Source organism: Lampetra planeri, chromosome 2, assembly GCF_965212315.1.
Source record: "Lampetra planeri chromosome 2, kcLamPlan1.2.h2, whole genome shotgun sequence".
Taxonomy (NCBI): Eukaryota; Metazoa; Chordata; class Hyperoartia; order Petromyzontiformes; family Petromyzontidae; genus Lampetra; species Lampetra planeri.
In genome coordinates this window covers 11,829,221-11,854,224 of record NC_136108.1, presented here as the reverse complement: position 1 = coordinate 11,854,224, position 25,004 = coordinate 11,829,221, and the positions used below count along the sequence as shown (strand labels likewise).

Here is a 25,004-nt window from a genome sequence, read left to right as displayed (position 1 = left end):
GAGAGTCTTCGTGAAAACTATGATTTGTATTACATAAATTAGTTATGGTGCGTTATGCATCCAGCCTTTGAATATTTTTTGGAACGCCTACCCATTTAATTTCTTTTTTCAAATCAAGCAATCCTTCTGAAATATCTTCCCAACATTTATCACATGGCAACATCCTTCTAGATAGCAATTAGTGACATGGAGCAATTTTTTTCCTGCAAAATGAAATACCACATCTGCATGAGAACGCTCATTTATTCAATATTTGCCTGCGATTTTTGACAGCTCTAAGTTATATCTGACAAACTGGATTAGCTACCAACATTGTCCCTAATGGCAGAGAGTGCTGCAATGTTTCAATTAGGGCTCGAGCCATGACCCGTGCTACTTTGGTCGCCCAAGCCGGGCTTGGAGCCAGCATCTGGAAAAGCTCTTCAGGCCTAATCTGCAGTCGTCCCCTTGCATTGCCTTAATGGCTTAATCTGCACACCAACCTGCAGCCTAGAATCCCTAAAGAAGCCGGGGGTTGATAGACAGCTGGAGCAAAAAAACTAAGCTTTAAAAGGAATTGTTAAAATGCATAAATTAAGGTAACCAATCTCAGGAGTAGACAGTAAATTTACCTACTACCGATTTTGAATGTGGACCTTTTTTTTATTTCATTACAATAATGTGCTTGTGGTTGACAGCTCCTTTAACACTTCAGACAGGAAGATAATAATTTTCTTAATTGGAACATGCGGTCAGCATTCTGACATGCTTGTGTAAGGCATAGAGAACAAACTTTTAATTGCACGAGACATTATAAGTAATTGATGATAATTGTTGTTTTCTTTGTTGTTCCAGTAAATAATGCAGATGCATCTGGTTTTGGGAATTAATTATTGACCTCCCTAGAACAAGTTTAAATATCAATACGTGACTGCTATTTTTGACACTGACATGCTGATAGTCATTTGAAGCTCGACACAACAGTCTATGATTTGGATATTACGTTTCTGAAGAATGCTCATTGTTGAGAGTTTCAAGGTTCTCCCATTTGTTTCCTCCCTGCACAACTCTGTTTTTCCAGCTGCAAAACCAAGGTGTACCCAGACGGGCTGCCGAAGACGAGTGTGGTGATTGTGTTTCACAACGAGGCTTGGAGCACACTGTTGCGCACAGTGCACAGCATTATTGGCCGCTCCCCACGCCACATGCTCGAGGAGATAATCTTGGTGGATGACGCCAGCGAGCGAGGTAAGCGTTCGTGCATATAGCACCCTTCGGTTTAACTCGGTGGCCTTAATTTAACTGGGTGGCGCATTGTCTCTTTTGCGAGGAACACCCGTTGTGGGGTGGCGGCGTGGCTTGGAGGTGAGAGTGCCGACTTGGCAACCGTCGAGGTCCCTGGGTTCAATTCCAGGCAGCCTCCTGCGATTAAATTGGGTCCTCAAGTTAAGTGAAATGATGGTCTCCGCCCAGTCACCGATGATTGCACCAAAAAAAATATCCATCACATTCAATTTGGTTCTGCACGTTATTTGGCTAGATTTCAGCTCCGAGAATTTAATATTGTTTCACTGTCATGCTACAAACCTTGCTCTCATCAGCAGAGCGAGCAAAAAGTACAGCCATCTGCTTTTTGTTGATCAGAGGTTACTCTGTGATATCTATTTCCGAGGGCCATTCTCCAACATGAAGGATTGCATTACACTGCGACAGATCCAACAGCGCCCTTTGTCTCTTGCCGTGACGCCTATAGCACAATCGGGATAAAATTGGGGGAATTGGAAAAAAATAGGGGGAATAAATTTAATAAAAAGGAACACCCACATGAATATAAAAATAACACTTTCATATGTTAGCTGCATGAGATTGTCAAATTTTATTTGGGTTATGAAACGGTAGACAATGTGTGCACAACATTTAATTGAGCCTTTAATTTCCATTTTACAGCAGATGGCATACTATGGTAATTACTTACCTAAATTATTGGGCAACAATAGGAACAGAACAGTCCTGTAGCTATAAATTGCCTGATAAGCACTTTGTCATATGTTTTCAATTCTATATGGATGTCTGTTCTTCTGCACGGTTATTAGGGGGCGCACCGTGAGACACTGTTCGAGACGTTCTGTGGCAGAGGAAGTGCTGTATTTACTCCCTCCTTTCGTGACCGGAACATATTGATGGATAACCTTTGTGTTATATTTGTCGGTTTTCTTTCCCGATAATACGTGAGAATTCAGAGTGACCCATGGTGGTTTCAATAGTATAAATGTGACTGTGATCGATACACACTTGTCTGGGTCATTGCCGCCACGAGTCGCATGTGGAAGGATTTTGCCAGAGTAAATTGTAGACTGTAATTCTTTTAATCTGGACTACGCCATTGGTTTGCATTTGCTGGAGGAAAGTAAATGTGCTCGAATACAAAGACGTGCTCTGAATGTGATACAGATTCTTCTGTACTCCTGAAAAGGTCAAGGTGACCTTTAAAGTAGATTATAGTAACTGACAGTAATGATGGTGCTTTGCCAGGTTTATTATAATAGTGGATAGTTTATGTGTGATTTCCTACCATTTCCGCATTACAGATGTCATTTTAGAAGCATCTGTTTATAAAAGTGTCCATTTTCTTCCGGTTCTTGTAATGAATGGTGCACGCTTTGATTGAGATACAGTAAATCTAATAATGTATAGCAGATGCCCGTCGTTATGTAAACTAACTACTCTGCTTCGCAATATTTAGCGAACATATGTAATATTTCCAGTTTTTTGTTTGCTCAGTATTTCTTTCTCCTGTTTTCATGTTGGCCATAATTAGGCTCCTATTTATCAAAGTGTAGCGTTACATCCTGAAGCTAAGGAATAGTGTGTGGTGTGCATGTTGAGTGTCGAGGAATGCTCAGGGCTAATCTGTCCGCTGTCGCTTTCCATCTTAATAAACAGTGTCCCTAGGCGGTGCCAAAAGGAGATAGCCTGAAGCAGCTAAGTGAACGCTGCAATTCTTCGATCAACATGCGCACAATGCACTTGTCCGTGGACATTTCGGTATCACCCTGATGAATGGATTTTCTGATAGATTCAGCCATGCTTCCTGAAGAGGCAGTGCAACGCTTAAATGGCTGCGTTTGGATTAAACATTTGTTTTAGGTGGATTGACAAGCGCTAGCTTTGATCAGAAGTCATGTCCTCTGTAGTAGTTAACTCTGCAAGTGCAACTGCTGAGAAGAAACTTTTGTTAATTCTCAAATCCAATTAGTGAGCAATAAGTACGCTACTATAAGCCTTCTGGCTGGAGGCTTAACTTACTGCAAGGGGTTTTGACTCGATGGGGTGAAGCCCCGGAAAGAAACTGACGGCACACAATTCTGCTTCATTATCTACAATTCATATTAACTTACATTTTGTGACAGTTTTTTTTCTTTCCCTCGAGCTGTATGTTACTGGATTTAGACGATATAGCTGGCAATATGCGAGTCAACCTTTTGAAAGATATGCAATAGCTGTTATTTTATACCTGTCATTTCTGGGTCTTGATTCCAGTATGCTTTATACTAGACCTCTGCAACACTCAGCCACTTATATAAGAATTGTGTCTGATGATTTCATTATTTGTTTGTGCTGCAAAGGGAATTGTAAGATAGTTTGTTTTTTAGTTCATGTTTGGCTGTGTAATTAGTGGTGTTACATTCGTGAAGGGAGATGGCTTGATAAACTATTTTCTTAAATAAAAGGTTTTTTTTTTTTTAAATAAATGACATTTTGTAGTTTCAAGAATTTCACTACAGCCCTCCTTTTGATATTTGGCCAATTCCTGGATGAATACTCTATTTGGGTGAGTGGGGAGAACCTCAGTGTCCAAAGAAAACCCACAGAGGATGAGATAACACTCAAATATCAATTATACAAATGTCAGATAGATGATTCGTGAAGCTGATATTTATCTAGTGAAATGGTGTTGTTTATTGACACTTTCTAACTAAGCTTTAAAACATAAGCCTTGTCTGTCTCAATATCTTTGTCTTCAACTTTTATCCAGTATAAATAAAAGTCTTGTTAAATGTTGTTTTGCTGTTAGTGACTTACCCAAAAAAAACCCAAGCTAAATTGATTTGAAAGGTATGCCCATAATTTGTCAACAACAACAACAAAAAAAACAGTGCTAAATGGATATGCCCTTTGCGTTAAGGCGATGACGTCACGCACCTGTGTTGTAGCGTCACCTTGCGCCGTCACACGTCGACTCGGAAGCTTACCGTTACTTTTCGATTTAAAGCTTTCGTGACTGCAGGGATTCATCTTCTTGGTTCTTTCGGTAAAGTCACGTAGAAGGGAAGTAATAAAATAATAAAAAACAAAACATAATAAAATAATTCTCACGACGTTTCGGCCACAACGCAAGCAGCCGTCTTCACCTGAGGACGGCTGCTTGCGTTGTGGCCGAAACGTCGTGAGAATTATTTCATCATGTTTTGTTTTTTATTATTTTATTACTTCCCTTCTACGTGACTTTACCGAAAGAACCAAGAAGACTTACCGTTACTGTCGCTAAAGAATAATTCCGAGGACTCTTTCTTGGTAGATTTTCTGAAGAGTCCGCTGGAGGAGTACGCCAGCAAGCTGCCGGTGCCGGTGCACATCGTGCGCATGGAGTCACGCTCCGGCCTTATCCGTGCCAGGCTCCGGGGGGCGGCCGTGTCGCGAGGTCAGGTGATCACGTTCCTGGATGCGCACTGTGAGTGCACTACGGGATGGCTGGAGCCGCTCCTTGCACGCATCAAGGCTGACCGGTGAGACCGCGTGAGCTTAAGCATTGACCACAGTGCATAGCCCAATACCTATGAATCTTATTAATGATAAAAGGATTTTGTATGTATGTATGCATGTTGAACTTTTTTCGCACCATACATAGCCAACCGTCCACAGCCAGTTATATATTATTGGACGATCCGATAATGTTTTGTTACCTATGAATCTTATAAAAACAGTCTTTCTCAAGGGTGTAGATAGGCCATCATCATCATTTACATAACACATATAAAGCTATAAATAGAAATGTAGAAATGGAATAAATGTAACTGATTACGAAATGTGGTGCAGTGATCGATTACATTTATACTAATGAGAACTCACATGATTAACAATAATTGCTCCTGCTATGCTTTACCTTTAGGTGATTTAGACTGGCAATACTTTCAGCATTGACAAGGGAGCATTACCATTATGTTAACTGTTAAAATTGAAAAGTAATCCCTTCACCCCATTATCACACGTGTAAATCTACATAATTAAATTTACACTGTGAGGTGCTTGATATGGGATTTTCTCAGATTATATTTTCATATGCACCCCTAATTTTTTTTTTACCCACAGTCTATTTAGAAAAATGCATGCAAATGTCACGTGCCTTTTTGACATTGTATCACAGACGGCGGCATCATGGTATGAATTGTAACATTTTGCGGCAAATTAGTGATATCTGCACCCTTAGAATTGTACGTTATAGATGATACATTTAATGTAATGCATCTCTGGTTACAAAAATGGTCATATCGTAAATGATCATTTTAGGGCACTTAACGAAAGATAATAGAAGGAAGAAAGTAGATTGCGATTGAAAAAGAACTTCTGAGGTCAATGGGTTCTACCAGAAATGAACCGACTCACCGACTGAGATGAAAGAAGATTCAAGGGGAAGACTAGAGATCAATGGCAAGACAAGAACCAGAATGGGACTTGGGAATGTCAGGACACTGCAACAGAAAGGGAGGAGCCAAGGATGCTTGTTGGTGAGCTAAAACGGTACGTCACGAATTGTGGGACAAGTGAAACGAGGTGAATTGACTCGGGACAGGTCTGGATTAAAGGACTACATAGGAGGCATCGGGCAGGAAATAGGGATTGTCATTTAGTAACGGGATAGTGAAGTACCGTGTCCAGGTTTGTATCAGTGGGTGAGTGGATCATTACAGTCGGGCTACGGTTCAGAAATTGTAATGTAGGAGTTGTGGAAGCTTAATTCATCTTCTGAGACCACAGAAGAGGAGATGGCAAAGCAATTGATAATCCACTACAGTCGGTTTTGGGCACAGCACCCAAGCTCGGGGACGCCATTGCCCAGGAAAGAGTTAATTATGATGAGTGGGGGGCGTTTTCTAGGGCGACGTGATGTAGGACAGCTGAATGATAATGGAACCATGAGACTTGAGTTGTGCAGCAGCAACACATTAATTATCTGTAACACAGTTGGAACAGAAGAAGTCACGCAAACTGACATGAAAATCGGCCGATGATAAGACTGAAGCTCTGATTTAATTGTAACCAGTGAGCAGCATAACACATCTGTTCTTAGGATGAGAGCTTACAGAGCTGCAGATATCTACTCAGACAACAAACTAGTTGTGAAGCTAGGCGGTAAGCGAGCCAGAGGAGCTATTGTTTCTAGCATTGACACAGCAAAGCAAAAGACCCCCAAGGTGTTACAACATTTTCAGGTTAGCATTGGAGGTAGGTTTGCAGTGCTTGTGAACTTGACAGCAGAAGGGGACTGAGCCAGAAGCAAAAGAGACTCTGGGAAAACTTGAAGGCGATTATAGTTGAGGCAGCAGCAGAAACACTATCTTTAAATAATGTAGTGGAAAAGTGTTTAAACTGAAGAAGCCGTAGATATGGGTGGGGAATTAATGCCAAAGTTGCATGGTGAGAACAGTAGGGAAGAACAGGGGAGGATGTGGGTTACGTTGAAGGAACACAGCAAGGAAAAGATATAGCAAATGTGGCGTATTACTTTTGCAGAGTGGGTTTTTGATGGGCTGTGAAAAACTACTTTGGAATAAAAAAGAGAAGTTTGAGTGTAATGAACAGGATATTTGAGGCAGGAGTTTTATCTGGATTAGTGTATGGATCAGAGAGCTGGACGCTAAGTAAGTAGTTCAAAAAAAATTGACATTTGCGTGAGCACAAGTGTCTGAGACAGATGTTTGGAATTGCATGGCAAGACAGAATAAGTAATGCAGAAGTCTGGAAGAACACATGGCAGGTGAGTGTTTTTGATGTGAGAGGCAAAAACGGTTAGCCGGGTGGGGCGTGTATGGGATAGGTGGTTGGGGGGGGGGCTCAATGCCGAGACATACATTGGAGTGGTCGCCACCGTCCTAGATGGTGGGATATTGTTCAGGCAGATCTTGGAGGTCAGGTTGTCAACTGTACAGAAGCTGCGGAAAAACTGGCAGAGGGTAGAAAGATAGGGCATTATCATGTTTAGGCCACTTGACTCAACTTATGATTGCAATGATCCAATCACGGCTTTTATTTATATTTATATGTGTTCAAAGATATAAATATATTTACGTGTTCAATGATATAAATATATACTTACATATGCTCGGGATTTAATCCCAAATTTCATGTTAATCCTAAAAATCCCAAAATCAGGCCTAGCTATGACATTTCAGACAATCCAGATTAATCTGAAAATGGTAAGTGATGTAATTGACACAACGTCACTTCCACGCTTTTGCCACCAAAATGACATTGGGTGATGTCGCTATCATTAGCACAGAGAGACAGTTTCCATTAGTACGTAAAATAAATGATCTAAAAAGCCAAAAATCTGATACTCCATCACATATACGAATCCATTGTTTTAAAAATAATGTGTTAAAATAACAATTTGTCATCTACTTTATTCCCCGGCCTACTATATGTTTTATTCATTATATTACTCACTATTGTGTTCTAAGAGAGTCTTTATGCCAAGATTCTATCCTTGCACACGATGGCCTACATGAGTTAAAGGGATTTTTTTTTCATAGCTGCCTGGAAGCAGATGGAACAACAGGCTTAGCATCTGCTTTGAGGAAGCCACATTTATTAATAATGCATCAGTGGATCATTACGGTGGGGCCGAGATGGCAGCTCAATCCCTAAACCTAGAGGCAAAGGATGTACCACTTGGCCAGTGAGTTATCCCTTTTATGTGTAAATTAAATGTTTTAGTTCGTTTGATTATAGATGGCATGCATTGTCTTCTCTAATTAGCAAAAAAGATGCCTTGTGACATGCAGAGTTCTGTGTGTTTTCTCCAGTAGATATGTTTTTTTTAAATATAGTACTCCCATGGCACCATCTTAAAATTTCTAAAGACTTTATTTCCCTTTTAAAGAATGTTCAAAGGCTATTACAAATGTGCTGACTTGCCTGTAGCAGATATGGAAAACTCACGTTTTGTTTTTTTATACGTGCTTTTTGTCTTCTCTTCTGCGTACAATAATTTATCTGTTTTATATTATTCTAACCAAAATTATAATGTATAATTTTATCACTCCCTCCGTTCATTATCATTCATTGTCTGCCCACTGCTGGATTAAGGCCTCCGCATGCTATCCCCATCTCTCACAGTCCACCACTGCTATCATCCATTTCACTCCTATGAATAAACTGATCTCATCACTACATCTCCACGGTGATCTTCCTCTTGGACACATTCTCTCTTTTGGCTGCCATTCCGTCTTCAATATTGTCCATTGTTAATATCGCATCTCTGATTTGTGTCTGTTCCCTCATGTGTGGGTTCCTTTTTTGTCCCTTGGTGTAATGCAAAGTTGCATTTCCCCATGCGTTTTTCTGCACTTTGCAGATTTTTTTTCTGTTAACTTTGTCAGTGTCTTTTTTTCTGATTTGTGCCATATTTGGCCGTATGCGCTTATTGAAAACTTTATTCTTCGGACACATTGGTATCTCATTTTCATGATCATGTTGTCATTTTGATCCCAATTCTCCTTCAACAGTTTTTTTTTTATTTTGTTTAGCAAAATACCCCCAAAATTCCTCTTTTTTCTCATGCAGAAAAAAAAATCATTCCTCAATTTCGCTGATCACAACCCCTCTCTTCACAAGGCCTCATGATTCATGTCATCTGTTTTCTTGTCCAGTATACCAAGCTGCAACAGTATATTGATTAATTATGAATCCGATTGGATTGTGTCGTCTTGTAAGCCAGAATGTAATTCATGCATAATAAACACGTGAAATAAATCGATAGCGTCGAACCAGATTTAAAAAAATATCTCGTCTTTGATCTTGCTGTTCTCGTTGCTCACTGGATCTGTGTCCTTGTCATTGCAGGAAAAATGTGGTATGTCCCATTATTGATGTGATCAGCGATGAGACATTTGAGTATCTTGCTGGCTCTGACATGACCTATGGTGGATTCAACTGGAAACTGAACTTCCGCTGGTACCCAGTGCCCCAGAGTGAGATGGACCGACGGAAAGGAGACCGGACAATACCTGTCAGGTAATCTGGAGATGGTATTGTACTGTATAAGAGATTAAGTACAGTGGTGGCTTTTGTGCCAGTTCACATATTATATGTTTGAACAAAACAATATGGACAGTTTTCACACTCATGTTGAGCCTCTATTTCATCCTTTATAATATCTGTGGACCCTAATTAGGCTTTTTCTATCTACGTGACTTTACTGAAAAAACCAAAGAGTGGATTCCTCCAGTCACGAAAGTTTAAAATCAAGATTTAATTAGGGTGTTTAATTGTTTTACTTCATATTGGTATCGTGTATTGTAATGGACGTTCAGGTCGTTATATAAAAAAGCATTACATAATTACATAAAATCCAATGGCTCGATCGTGAAAGATAAAGAACCATCAGCCTGTTCACAGAAGTACGTAATCATTTGTGTGGCTGCAGAGACAATGATGCTTTAACATCGTTCCATGTGAAATAGAGTGACGTTTTGGTGCATTTGGCAGGTCACCTACAATGGCAGGAGGGCTGTTTGCCATCGATCGTGACTACTTTCAAGAGATTGGCACGTATGATGCCGGCATGGACATTTGGGGTGGAGAGAACCTGGAAATGTCATTTCGGGTCAGTGACTGCTGCACTCACGATACCCTTTGCCTTTAACAACTTGTGTCTGTCAATACACGATGCCAATATGAAGTAAAACAATTAAACAGCCTGGGACCTAAGCTGAGCCTCTATTATATTTTGGACCCTTTCAACGCATTTGGGTCTCCATATTAGCCGCCGATTCATGAGCTCCATGCAGGGATAATGGATAACAACCTGGTCCCTAGGACGTGTAATTGTTATTATTATTATTTCCCTTCTACGTAACTTTACCGAAAGAACCAATAATATGTAGAAACCAGTCTAGTTGTGCAATCTAATGTCATAATAATAGAATGCTAAGGTGAATACAATTATATAACTACATGTTGAAGGCAGTCATTTAGTGAAGACTTCTAAGGAGGCGTAGCAATGTCGCTGTGGTTTCTCTGAGCATCGCTGCCTCTGGTACATGTCGTGGCATTGACCTGGTGATGAGTGGTGCTTCCTTTCCCATGTAGTTTGTCTCTGCAAATGCAGGTCTTGCGTATCGAGATGGAATTACAGCGCTAGTCATGCATGAATGTGTCTCAGTAGAGGTCACCATTACAAAACTGTACTTGAACCAGGAAAATAAATGTCCTCATTAAACATCTGGTTTTGTGTTGGTTAATTAGCACTGCTTGGCATTTTCATGCTTTGCCTTGTGCATACGAGTACTCCATTACTTTTTATTATTTTGGCTTAAAAGGACAGATAAATAAGTCATCAGGAGAGCATATGCAGTATTTTTTTTGTCATACATGCATGAATAACAGATGAATTCTTAATTTTAGAACTTTCGTGACTGCAGGAATTATTATTTGGTTCTTTCGGTTAAGTCACGTCTAAAGATAAAATAATAAATTAAATTAAATAATAGAATACGACGTTTCGATTGCAACACAAGCAATCATCATCAGGTATAATGAAATAGCGACATAATATCTAACCAGAAAACTATAGACAGACATATTAGCAGACAGATATCACAAGATACATACATAGCGAGAGCAACACAGGTGACAGAGAGGGGTGATCGTCTCTGTGGGGTGGCCTTAAATAGACAGAGGGGGGGGCGGAGGCAGAGAGAGGGAGGGGGGTTAGAAAAAATTAGCATATCAATGAGTGGTCCAAAAGAAAACGTGGTGCTGCGAGTACGATGGCACAGCAAGCAAGCCTGAAAATCAGGAGAAAGACACACTAAAATTAAATAACCTAGTAAAATATCGAAATGTAATGTAATACAACACAGAGGGTCGGTCAACACACAATTAACGCATAGCCTGGTTGATTACGTATTTCAAAGATTGCTAAGTTAGAATTTAAGTGTGAACATTCTAAAGAGGACACAGGCAGAGAAAACAAGTCGCCAGAGACGTGACTTAACCGAAAGAACCAAATAATAATTCCTGCAGTCACGAAAGTTCTAAAATTAAGATTGAACCACTTCTACGGGGAAGTTTTAAGCTTATCTTTTTTCTCTCTCTCTGGCGACTTGTTTTCTCTGCCTGTGTCCTCTTTAGAATGTTCACACTTAAATTCTAACTTAGCAATCTTTGAAATACGTAATCAACCAGGCTATGCGTTAATTGTGTGTTGACCGACCCTCTGTGTTGTATTACATTACATTTCGATATTTTACTAGGTTATTTAATTTTAGTGTGTCTTTCTCCTGATTTTCAGGCTTGCTTGCTGTGCCATCGTACTCGCAGCACCACGTTTTCTTTTGGACCACTCATTGATATGCTAATTTTTTCTAACCCCCCTCCCTCTCTCTGCCTCCGCCCCCCCCTCTGTCTATTTAAGGCCACCCCACAGAGACGATCACCCCTCTCTGTCACCTGTGTTGCTCTCGCTATGTATGTATCTTGTGATATCTGTCTGCTAATATGTCTGTCTATAGTTTTCTGGTTAGATATTATGTCGCTATTTCATTATACCTGATGATGATTGCTTGTGTTGCAATCGAAACGTCGTATTCTATTATTTAATTTAATTTATTATTTTATCTTTAGACGTGACTTAACCGAAAGAACCAAATAATAATTCCTGCAGTCACGAAAGTTCTAAAATTAAGATTGAACCACTTCTACGGGGAAGTTTTAAGCTTATCTTTTTTCTCTCTCTCTGGCGACTTGTTTTCTCTGCCTGTGTCCTCTTTAGAATGTTCACACTTAAATTCTAACTTAGCAATCTTTGAAATACGTAATCAACCAGGCTATGCGTTAATTGTGTGTTGACCGACCCTCTGTGTTGTATTACATTACATTTCGATATTTTACTAGGTTATTTAATTTTAGTGTGTCTTTCTCCTGATTTTCAGGCTTGCTTGCTGTGCCATCGTACTCGCAGCACCACGTTTTCTTTTGGACCACTCATTGATATGCTAATTTTTTCTAACCCCCCTCCCTCTCTCTGCCTCCGCCCCCCCCTCTGTCTATTTAAGGCCACCCCACAGAGACGATCACCCCTCTCTGTCACCTGTGTTGCTCTCGCTATGTATGTATCTTGTGATATCTGTCTGCTAATATGTCTGTCTATAGTTTTCTGGTTAGATATTATGTCGCTATTTCATTATACCTGATGATGATTGCTTGTGTTGCAATCGAAACGTCGTATTCTATTATTTAATTTAATTTATTATTTTATCTTTAGACGTGACTTAACCGAAAGAACCAAATAATAATTCCTGCAGTCACGAAAGTTCTAAAATTAAGATTGAACCACTTCTACGGGGAAGTTTTAAGCTTATCTTTTTTCTCTCTCTCTGGCGACTTGTTTTCTCTGCCTGTGTCCTCTTTAGAATGTTCACACTTAAATTCTAACTTAGCAATCTTTGAAATACGTAATCAACCAGGCTATGCGTTAATTGTGTGTTGACCGACCCTCTGTGTTGTATTACATTACATTTCGATATTTTACTAGGTTATTTAATTTTAGTGTGTCTTTCTCCTGATTTTCAGGCTTGCTTGCTGTGCCATCGTACTCGCAGCACCACGTTTTCTTTTGGACCACTCATTGATATGCTAATTTTTTCTAACCCCCCTCCCTCTCTCTGCCTCCGCCCCCCCCTCTGTCTATTTAAGGCCACCCCACAGAGACGATCACCCCTCTCTGTCACCTGTGTTGCTCTCGCTATGTATGTATCTTGTGATATCTGTCTGCTAATATGTCTGTCTATAGTTTTCTGGTTAGATATTATGTCGCTATTTCATTATACCTGATGATGATTGCTTGTGTTGCAATCGAAACGTCGTATTCTATTATTTAATTTAATTTATTATTTTATCTTTAGACGTGACTTAACCGAAAGAACCAAATAATAATTCCTGCAGTCACGAAAGTTCTAAAATTAAGATTGAACCACTTCTACGGGGAAGTTTTAAGCTTATCTTTTTTCTCTCTCTCTGGCGACTTGTTTTCTCTGCCTGTGTCCTCTTTAGAATGTTCACACTTAAATTCTAACTTAGCAATCTTTGAAATACGTAATCAACCAGGCTATGCGTTAATTGTGTGTTGACCGACCCTCTGTGTTGTATTACATTACATTTCGATATTTTACTAGGTTATTTAATTTTAGTGTGTCTTTCTCCTGATTTTCAGGCTTGCTTGCTGTGCCATCGTACTCGCAGCACCACGTTTTCTTTTGGACCACTCATTGATATGCTAATTTTTTCTAACCCCCCTCCCTCTCTCTGCCTCCGCCCCCCCCTCTGTCTATTTAAGGCCACCCCACAGAGACGATCACCCCTCTCTGTCACCTGTGTTGCTCTCGCTATGTATGTATCTTGTGATATCTGTCTGCTAATATGTCTGTCTATAGTTTTCTGGTTAGATATTATGTCGCTATTTCATTATACCTGATGATGATTGCTTGTGTTGCAATCGAAACGTCGTATTCTATTATTTAATTTAATTTATTATTTTATCTTTAGACGTGACTTAACCGAAAGAACCAAATAATAATAACAGATGAGTTAACACATTCTATTTCACACTTCAGATTAAAACAGTCATCATCACTGTTCTTTCATTTTGTAGATTTTTGGTCAGACAAGCTTAAGCCACGTGTAATTATTTCAGCATGTCGTCTTGTGTAAACCATTTGGATCTTTCACGTGAGGAATAATGCTTTTTTAATAGATTGCAAACATGCAAGTGGTATTCTAATACTCAAATTATACGTAGATAATACAGTAGTCGGAATTACACTGTCGTTTGTATTTTAAGCTTGGAATTATTACAGTAATGTAATTTAAGCATTCAGAGTCTAATGTAATTAAGTAGTGTTTGAAATGTGATACTAATTAAAACTCTCAGCTCACGTTTCTATGAAATGATGTCTAGATGCTCTTGACCTTTGCATTGCAGTGTGATGTTTGGTTTCTTTTAGTTGCTTTATGTAATTGTTTTGTGTAGCGATTAATTTTCCTTACACAGACATGAGTACAATTGTAATTTGAATTTTTTTATAATATTATATATTGTATCTTTTATTTTGATGGTTGCATCCTATTCTGTTTGTTCCAGTATTGCAGTCTAAGTTGGATAATTTTATTAATTCATATAATCACCTCCAATTTCCCGTACCTCCGATTAGCATGGTTGGCTACGTACCGTGCGAAAGAAGTTCACCATACATACACTATCGGTGCCACGTACGTGCATCGAAAGCACCATTGCTTATGATGGTATTATTTGTATGCTCTCAGTATTTTAGAATGTATTTAAAATGATAATTTTAGCGATTAGCCAAGGCTCATTGAGCAGCATCTGTAAACTGAGCATTTAAGTGTGATACTCATTTAATAAACTGACTTGCTAAGTTACAGAAAACATCTTCTTGGTTCTTTCGGTAAAGTCACGTAGAAGGGAAGTAATAAAATAAGAAATATATAAAACAAAAAATAAAATAAAAATTTCATGCATTCTTACAAAAAATGTGTAACTAAAATAATTTACTCCCAGAAATTCAAGTCTATACAGTATGTCCTATTTTGAAGATTTTAAAATATTCTTGCAGTCTCAATATTTTTTTCATAGTTTATTATGTTGCTTTTACTTCTCAAAACTCATTTAAATTCTAAGTGCATGTGTAATGACAGGGTGACACCTGCTGGCCAGAAAGGGAATCACGGGTACGGGCACGGTTAAGTACCAACCAATCAGAGAAGGAGGTGTATCTGGGGCAAAGGTATAAGGTGGGGCTAGCCGAGATACATCGGGAACCTGCTCGAAGGTTCCACGAGAGGGTGTGGCTGGAGGCGGGGTCTAGCCACGCCTGGGGGGATCTAAGGGGGAGCAGGCTCGGGGCTCGTGTGTGGGGTTCTGGGTCCTGACTCTGTTGCTGCTTGCCAACATCTCTCTCTGTCTTCCGGCCACATGGAAGATCTCCTGCGTGGTTTCCATCGCCGTCATCGTCATGCCGCCAGTCAGCGGCATAGCCGAGTAAGGGCGATGGGACCACGCCGAGTGATCAGCTGTGTGTGTAGCCAGTAGAGGTGTTAATACCTAGAGTCATACTCAAGTTTGAGGAAGAACAAGTGTTGGCCTGTGTTGTGCCCAGTTTGAGTAATAAAGAAGATGTACCCTCGACACGATGTGTCGTGGAAGTCGCTCATTACACATGCGTACGTGGGTGGGTCATAACCAATCTCATTGTATATCAAAAGACTCCGGCGTTGTGGCGTAATGCAACTGTATTGCTGTACATATAGTGTATTAAAAACGAATGTGGCTCGGGTGTTATCACCATGGCAGTAGAGAAAATATAGCTGCTTGCCATGTTGCATTCGACCACACCAATTTGTTCTTTTTCACTTTCCATAATGCAGTCTGCAGTAACATTATTACGAGCGCTAATTAATGTAACTGTGCATATGAGTATCGGTACTACTACAAGGAACTGTCAATTTATCTCATGTTTAAAGTGTTGGTGTGTGTGTTTTTGTTTGTGTTGGAATTGCGTGTATGCTGTGCATTCTAGGTCACATATAATAAGAACAGAAATGTTCCAGTGGCTTTGATGTATGTGATTGAGATTTTCTAATGCAACTGTATCAGAAAAATTATCCACCTTTCAATCGTATGCATTTGGAAGCTATAACATTTGCACTGAATTACAGTCTAGGGATAATTATTGTATTTTTTTTCACGTGGAACACTTCAGCTGGATAGTTCTGTGGCAGAGCTCTCGATTTGCAAGTAATCGCAGGTCTCCTTTGAAAAAGGGATTTCTTGTCTCAATGAGCTCTTGCGTGATTATAAGTAATAAAGTATTACTATCTATCTGAAATCAGGTTGCAAGTCCAATTCCCAAATGTGGGTTGTCTCAGCCGATCATCCCTTTCCACGTTTGATAAAGTGGAGATTTGGATTGTGGTACTGTAATCCCATGCCAACCACGGGGGGATTAAGGTTCCTGGAAAAGGCCGTGTTAGGCAAATCCGCGGTTGGTAAAGTACATGGCCTATGTAAAATAGGGGGTTATGGGAACCACAGCTGCGGTTAGACTCATCATAGCTTAACTACGTCGCCTGTTTCTTCACTAAACACCGAATAAAATAAAATGCAGTACATTACACAATTACATAATATAAAATGAACATTAAAGTAACTTTACATACCTATTGAGGGTAGAAGTCCATGATAATGACGATGGTGACAATCACAATGAGATGATGGGGGAAGGGGTGGTTTAAAGGAGGAGGGGCTCAGCCCACCCTCCCCTCTTCCTCCCGGTCATCAATGACAGATGAGTGGGCAGGCGAGGAGGCAGGCACAGTGGGGCTGTTGGCTCGATCACTGGTGCTGGTGGCTGAACTGGTGGTGCTGATTCTTTTCTTTAAAAAAGTGAGGATTAATTGGCTGGTGCATTTTTTGTACGTCCCGGTACACCGAGACCATGTTACGATGCGACGGGGTCTATGCGCTGCTCGAATCACAACAAAACAGACGGACAGCCGATGAGCTATGACGCAGCGGTGGCACGGAGGAGAACCGTGGCCCCACAAAATTTGTAAATGCGTGTTGCGCACCCGCGGTTGCTCATGGATACACACAATTTCCAGGCCGTGATTGGTAAATCGGTGAATAAATAATAAACCGGATGTATGTGAATTCCACGTTTGGCAAGTCCACAGTTGGCGAGGGATTGCCGTAGTTCATCAGCCTTCTCCATGGGGATCACAATTTCTACTCATGGCTCAGAGTTGCCAACCAACATGAGGGCTACACCCCACTGCTTCTTTGAGTGTGGAGACAATTTGACTTGACTTTTGAATACATACTAATTGCGTTGTATTAATGCAATAGATGTATAAATCTCATTAATTGTCACAATTTTGGGTCCTGTTTTCTATCTCGTATTTTTTCATTTTTTGTGTTATTTCATTTGTACAATTTAGCTTGCATTCGGGTATATGTAGCGCACGCATATAATTTGCACAAATTGTAAATAAGTAATTCTCACACACAGTTCAATGCATGCGATCATACACGTGATATCAATTAACGTGTGCATCATTATACGTGCAATGTGCACACAGCCATTAGTGCATACGTGCATTAGTTTGTTGAAAATGTGTGGTGGTTCATAAAAAATATCCCTGCATCAAATATTTAAGCTGTTAGACACGTGAAATATTTTCGTTGATATTCCACGTTCATTCATTTATCATGCATAGCAAAGAACCTTTGTGCCAAACGTGTGACCTCTTGTGACAGCATTCGCATAAACTGCTATTGCTGCCGTACCCGTGTCTCGAGTGATTTGTTTGATCCACGTATCACGGAGGCGACCACGGGGGCGGCGCCATTCCTTTGAGGGTCGCAGTCCACTTCGAACGTCAACCGGCAACTGAAGTGTACAATTTGCTGGAGTTTATGCATCAAGATGGGGCGACGTGTCCAAAAAGTGACAGCCGTCTTGCTCGAACTAAGCTCTCAATCGCTAGGAGAGCAGTTGTAGATGCAATGGTGACATTTATGATGAAGTTGATATTCCACACCTGTGATACAACAATCTTCATTTTTTAAGTATAGGTTTTAAATGTGCCTTTTCCCCCCATGTGCTAAACGGTGCATACGAGCAGATCTGGCAGTGCGGTGGGACACTGGAGATTGTTACCTGCTCCCACGTGGGCCACGTGTTCCGCAAGGCGACACCGTACACGTTCCCCGGAGGCACGGGACAAGTCATCAACAAGAACAACCGCAGGCTCGCCGAAGTGTGGATGGACAACTTTAAAGATTTCTTTTACATCATCTCGCCAGGTTTGTCAGGAATCTCACGCGCTTGGCGTGTGAGCCGCTTATGTGATGCAAAATTATCGTGAGTTCTGGTGGATTGTGAATAATGAAATTAATGTGAATTGCATTTCCCTTTCTGAAAATTAAATTGCATTAATCCATTGACCTATTTGTTCCTGGTCCACCTTCAATGATTGTCCTAGGGTCGGCAACCTGTGGCTCCGGAGCTGAATGCAGCTCCTTAAGGACTGCTTCATGACGTTATTTCTTAAGGATTGTCTCGTATTCATGTGCATTGCAGGTCTTGAAATATTGAGTTTTTTTACAGAATTCGGACAAAAATGGCTCTTATTAATTTGGTTGCCATCCTTATCTTTTCCCATTGTGTGAACTTTTGTTGCACTTGGCTTTTTCTTTGCTCATATTTACATTGAACCCCACTTGGCAGCATTATTTTTAAAGTTCCTCAGTAATTTTATGTAATTAACTTCCATTGGTTGTTGCAATGACCAGGTCAACAAAAATTGAGGTGTGTAATACTTTATTTATTTATATTTATGGCTTTATTTCTCCAAAATAATTTCCGCAAAATGTATTCTAGTGTTGCTGTTGAAAGCCTTGGTGAGATAAAATCGCATGTTCTGACTTCTTTTCATATTTATATTTTATTCCGTTATGAAACCTCAGTGACGCAGTTCCATCTTTATATATGGTTTTGATTATTTGTGTGTATTTTCTTTAAGCCTGGGTTTGTGATAGCATGGATAATGGCATAATTGCCCACTGAATCAAATCCTTCTTCATAGTTAAATGATATTTGATATTCTGTAGTCTTTCTGGAACCTGATTGATGGTAAGTACAAGCATATATTTAATCAGTGCCTCTTACCTGCTGTTACATGGATAAGAAACATTAGACAAAAAATATTTTTAATTAAAGTTGAAAAGTGTGCAAATATGCGTTAAGCACATGTTGGAAATTACACTGAGAGACAGAGCGAAGAACACACGGATCGGAGAACAATCAGAAAGTTAGATCCATCACTTTGACCATTAATAATTAGACTTGCCAGAACAAGTCACCAAGTGAAATTATGGCCAGTGGTTGAGACGAACAAAAACGAAGTGGCAACCAAGGGACGGAACGCACAGGATAATACACCCGCCGTGGAGATGAATCGAGAAGATCGTCTCGTGTGCAGGCGCGAGATGGATTGTTGCGTTGCAGGGCCGTGAGGGATGGCGATGGCTTACGGAGACCTTCATCCAGCCGTGGATCGATCATTGATGACGATGGTGATGAATTAATCTACCAATTGAACTTCTGGATCAATGTATTCCAATAGCTTTTGTTAAACAACGCAAACCCTGGATTGGTTTTGACGGTTTCATGTCATCGGCAGGTTCTGGCCTATTAAATAAATATTACCTAGTGGCTTGATATTATTGGCAAGAGCTATCCATGAGAAATGTTGACCTCAAAAATTGTTTTGCAGAAGAGTAAATCCTAATGGAATTCTTGGGATATACTTCTCATACTCATTTCCTTTTTTTTATGTCTGGGCTCTTTAAAGAGCATCCGTGCCTAATGTGTTTACAAATGAATCTTTGTTGTGTGTTGTGTGAAATTTGTTTAGGAAACTTGTCCTTTAAACTTTACGGGTTTTTTTGTACCTGAAATCCCCTGGGTGCGCAGCAACAAAAACCTATTAAATAATATAAAACTCATTCGCGGCAGGCTCCACTGCTGTATATCACACTTAAGGCATCGGTGGCTTTCAGCATTGTGAATGGTGAATAATGTGTGCCCATGTCTTCTTCATTTACTTTTATACTTGAAAGTTATACGAGTATATAATTTTAAAATGTGTTAGTTGTATTCGTGATGTTCTTTATATCAGAGGTATCAACTACTGTTTTTTCATTTGTATTACGTCTAATATATATGCTATTTTAAGTTTCTACTAAGAAACAAATGTATCCTAAAAATGTAAATATTCACTGAACACTGGTACTGACTTAAAAAAAACTAAAATTTTCAAACTGTGCATATAAAGTCATTCATCTCATGCATTAGACACAAATAAACATTAGTTCCTTAAATGAAGGGTTTTTATATGGGTGCCATTGTGACACGCTCCTCATACAGCAGATGTATGAACTCCATCCGGTGCCCACACCCACGACACAAACCACATGCAAGGCTCCCTCGTGGTGTCATTCTGTTACACACCCACCCGACCATGTTAATTCAGAGTTGCCATTTTGTCAGTGTGTTATATTTTCGGTCCTGTGCCCAGATGTCTTTTTCTGGGCTCCAGAATGAGGAACATTTTTGGGTCTTTTGCCCCGTTTGTTGGAATTAGGGCAAAGTTTTGCACTCCAAGAGAGTTGCAGCGGCTGTCGTGGCAAGGTCACTTTTGTGTGGACAAGCGTATCCCGCTGGCCGTCATTGCTACTCATGACCTACGCTGTCCCTGCGAAGTGTGGCTGCGTGTGTGGGAAGGTGTGGGGAGTGTGGTTTCTCTCAAAGTGAGTGACCCCACTCCCTGTGCTGTCAAGTGTCTCGAGACCAGCCACGGGATGGACGAGTACGCACCGTGTATCGCGCTGGCACCGCGAGATGGTAACGACCGAGTGTGACGCCTAAAAAGTTTGGTGCGGAAAAGGTGGAGGCCCAGAGCATAGATGGCAACAGCAGCAGTGTCACCCTGGACACGTGGGAATAGTGCCTGTAGCACTATCGCCTTTCGGGCCCACAAAAAGACGTGGCCCCAGACCGGCAGGGCCCTGGAAATTTTCGGGTTGGGTATGAACCCGAGTGGAGCCACGGTGCGGTGCCAGTGAGCTGACAGAGATCTCGGAGCAGCTCAGCGGGTTCCTTCACCGGGCAAGGACCGCTTACTCCCACGGGTTCCATGCCGGCCATGTTAGAGGACAGGATGCTGTTGTGGAAGAGTACCTTGCAGAGAGCAAAAACCAGGAGTGAGAGGGTATGAGTCACCTGGGTTCCTTCAGTGATGGTAGAACCTCATTGTTGGGAGGCATATACCTCGGAATATGAAGAAGTGGCGGTGAATGAAGTGGAGGCCCGAGAGAGAGAGAGAGAGAGTAAGAAAACTGAATTGGAAGTTTTAAAGGATACAAAAACAGTTTTCAGGTCGAGATATCAATCATGAAGAGTGTTCACTTGATTTTATTCTTAAGGAATTTAGGAGCAGGAATGTTGCTGGAGATCTTTCCAGGAAGAGAAGCCACGGGAAGGCAGCCTCCTCTTCACGTGACTTTAAGGCAAATAGGCGAAGAGGAAAGGATCTCCATCTTCCTTATCCCAGTCATCTTCTGCATCGTGTCCCTCTTTATCAACAGATAAAGGCCATTCCCCAAGAGAGGAGGAGGATTTTTTTTCAATTTTATCGTTGAAAATCAGAGATACATTAAGGGTTGGCCCGTTGTATGCCAGCATCCCACTTCATATTTGAAAAGAATCCTGCAAATTACTCAATTAGAACTACACAGCAATCATGGCTCAATACAGGCAGACTAATGCCCACTTGCAACCTAGCGCAGAGTCAACCATGTGCCACACTAGGACAGCTGCTCCTGTTGCTCCTTCGAATGGTTGAGATGAAATGTCAGGCGATTGGAGAAGCTGAGGCATTTAAGCACCCCGTAATTTAAAATATCATAATAAAGAAAATACAAAGACATTGGTGTTTAAATGAGAAGGGGCCTCAGGGTCTACATAATTATTCTTTGACCAGCATATGGTGGATCCTATTAAACATGAATGGGAGACGCCAGCTACCACACAAGCCTTCGGTTGCACGGTGATTTTTGCTTGCTTCTACAGCACACAATGGATAAGTCCTTGGACAGAAAAGTGAGGCAATCATTCAGCAGTGGCGTTGTCAATGTGAGAAGGTGTGTACATGGCACATGCCAGGTAGTTATCCCAGGAGGTACCGCAGAAATCGATGTCAAGTAATTCCACAAGTGTGGCCACAAAGAGAACGTTCCAGGACCTTCAGATGGCGGAGAGGATGCATCGCTGAGATCATTTGAGGACGGGAGGCTTGGTATGAATTGAATCAGTTCTTTGTCCCTCATGACTTGAAAAAGAAGATGAGGAGATCAGGCTTTCAATGCATTATTTGGCCCCAAGACTGTAAGTCGATCCAGGAAGCATATAGGTCTATGGGTTAGGGGCAGTTTTGCAAATGCAACCACATTCCTCAAGGGCAAGCATGGCTGGGGTGTCCCTGCCGGAAATGTTTAGGGCAGCAGCATCAATAGTGGTCACCACACACTTTTACAAGGCGTTATAGGTTGGACACGCTGGTATGTCCGATGGCCGCTTTAGCTCTTCTCCCAACGGCAATGCCACTGTTAGCTGCCTTCTCCATTTTATTGATTTTTCCATCACCTTACGTGGGCTTTGTTACTAGCTTATCTATTTATGAGGATTGGCATTTCAATGGCCACCGTATGAAACACTGGGCTTTAGTGATATTAAGCCTATTTTTTTAGGCAGCTGTCTACACTCCACTCTCTCAACTGCTGAGCAATACATTGTATAAGGGGATGGCAAGAAGGACGCTGTTTACTGCTTTCTTGTTATAGACCTCGTGTTGGTTTTGTGGGCCTTGATTTGGTGTTGCATTATTTTGGTGAATGAGTCGACATACCCTGGTGAGGTTGACCAGGATGGTGATTTCACAGTAAAAATGGCGGCTCGGGAATTATGAGATAGGGCAGTTGTGTAATATAATAATGCCCTAAGGGGTGCAATGTATTGTGTTAGATTTCTGAGTGCAGACACAGGATGGAGTTGACAGCCGCCTCTGAAAACTGGCTTGTACATAAGAGCCTGAAGACCAATTTTGCATTGTTATGCCCTTTTTATATATTAATTTTGACGGCGAGGCTCCTGCTGGAGAGGCACAGAGAGAAGAACCAAGCTGTGCACGTGTCGTTCCTCGACCTTGAAAAGGCATTTGACAGGGTCCCCCACGACCTCATCTGGCACTCGCTTCGATCCCATGGAGTCCCTGAAACCTACGTGCATTGGGTGCAACTCATATACAAGAACGTCACCAGTGCAGTCAGGTGTGCAGTGGGCATATCACCGCCATTTCCCATCAGCGTTGGAGTGCACCAAGGATCGGCCCTGTCACCACTCCTGTTTATCCTGTGCATGGACACGATCACTGCCGACCTGCACACGCCCCTTCCATGGTCAATTCTCTACGCGGATGACGTCCTCCTCTCAGATGAAGAGAGAGGAGAAGTGGAAAGACAAACGCGCCTGTGGAAGGAACGTTTGGACGAAAACGGGATGAGGTTCAACATCAAAAAGACGGAGTATATGGAGTGTGGCCCCCAAACCGACGGCACCATCAGTGTTGACGGAGAAGATCTGAAGAAAGTGACGGACTTTAAGTACCTGGGCTCCACCATCAGCTCAGATGGTAGCATCACGACTGATGTGAGGTCACGAGTCAATGCGGCGTGGATGAAATGGAGGCAAGTCACCGGAGTCCTCTGTGATCGGAAAATTCCGGATAGGCTGAAGGGAAAAATATACAAGACCATCGTCCGACCGGTGGCACTCTATGGATCCGAGTGCTGGCCAGCCACAACTGTACACGAACAAGCTCTCCACACCATGGAGATGAAGATGCTCAGATGGAGCCTCGGGCTCACTCGATGGGATCGTGTCAGGAACGAAGACGTTCGGAAGCGACTTGGTGTGGCCCCCATTGTGGACAAGATGCTTGAGGCAAGGCTTCGGTGGTACGGCCACGTGATGCGAAGTGAAGAGTCATCAGTGGCCAAGACTGCCTTGCGTATTGAGCCAGAGGGCCGCCGTCCACGCGGGCGTCCGAAGAAGCGATGGATGGACCGAATAAAGGAAGACATGAAGACGGTCAACGCATCCCCTGAAGATGCCCTGGACCGAGCCAAATGGAGAAGACAATGCCGAAAAGCGGACCCTGCGCCACAGCGGGAACAACGCTAGGAAGAAGAAGAAATATATTAATTTTGACAGACAGGTCACTGAATAATTTAGGTTGTTCTGATATTTACGGTTTAAGTGTTCATGGCACTTTCTCGGGTCCGAATTTGAATTGGAGACAATGTTAAATGCCTAGGCAGACGTATAAACTGGAGCCGATGCTTCCAGTGACTCCCCCAGTGTGCTGGAACTGTAGAGGGCAGGACCTTGCTTCTTTGTATCCAGCCATGACCAATTAAGCCTTAGGTAAATTAGAAAGCCCAGCGGTCTGCACACTCCATGGAGCCAGTTTGCATCGAGTGGATGGTTGGTTTCCTGCAGTCACGCGCTCATTTTTATGGCGGTCTAACAAGCCATGTCATCTACTTTAAGTGGACATTAAACACTCCGGGACATCATTTGCAAGAGCAGAATATTGTGAGCCAGCCAATATTTTTGAATTATCCGTTAAGAAAAGAAATAATTGTTCTTCTTTGCAATGGTCCTCAATATCTCCCTTTCATAAAGAGGATATTTTACCTCAAGAGGTTCTTACCTGGTTATTTTAGTTAAGGGTGTTTAGCTAATTTGAAGCTGAAAATGTAACATTGTGATGTTGCTGCATGTGGTGTAATGGCTCTGTATAGGTGTGACCAAAGTGGAGTATGGCGACGTCTCGCAGAGGAAGGCCCTACGCGATCGCCTGAAGTGCAAGCCATTCTCCTGGTTCCTGGAGAATGTATACCCCAACTCCCAGATTCCCAGGCATTACTACTCACTGGGCGAGGTGGGTAAACCAAGCGCGTGCTCCCTTTCCTCAACCACCTCTTAAAGTAAAAGCACGTTCCAATCCTGAGAGAAGATTGCACTCCGAAAATTCTATTC

General features: G+C 41.5%; 1 protein-coding gene across 1 annotated transcript in view; it reads left to right on the top strand.

Moving 5' to 3' along the window:
• LOC144727988 (polypeptide N-acetylgalactosaminyltransferase 1-like) overlaps positions 1-25,004 on the top strand; it is a 108,251-nt gene that overhangs the window by 66,959 nt on the left and 16,288 nt on the right. The window contains exons 4-9 of the mRNA XM_078607165.1: positions 1,061-1,227; positions 4,559-4,766; positions 9,103-9,273; positions 9,748-9,865; positions 17,965-18,145; positions 24,767-24,906. Coding sequence (XP_078463291.1) covers positions 1,061-1,227; positions 4,559-4,766; positions 9,103-9,273; positions 9,748-9,865; positions 17,965-18,145; positions 24,767-24,906 — 985 coding nt within the window. The remainder of the gene's footprint in view (positions 1-1,060; positions 1,228-4,558; positions 4,767-9,102; positions 9,274-9,747; positions 9,866-17,964; positions 18,146-24,766; positions 24,907-25,004) is intronic.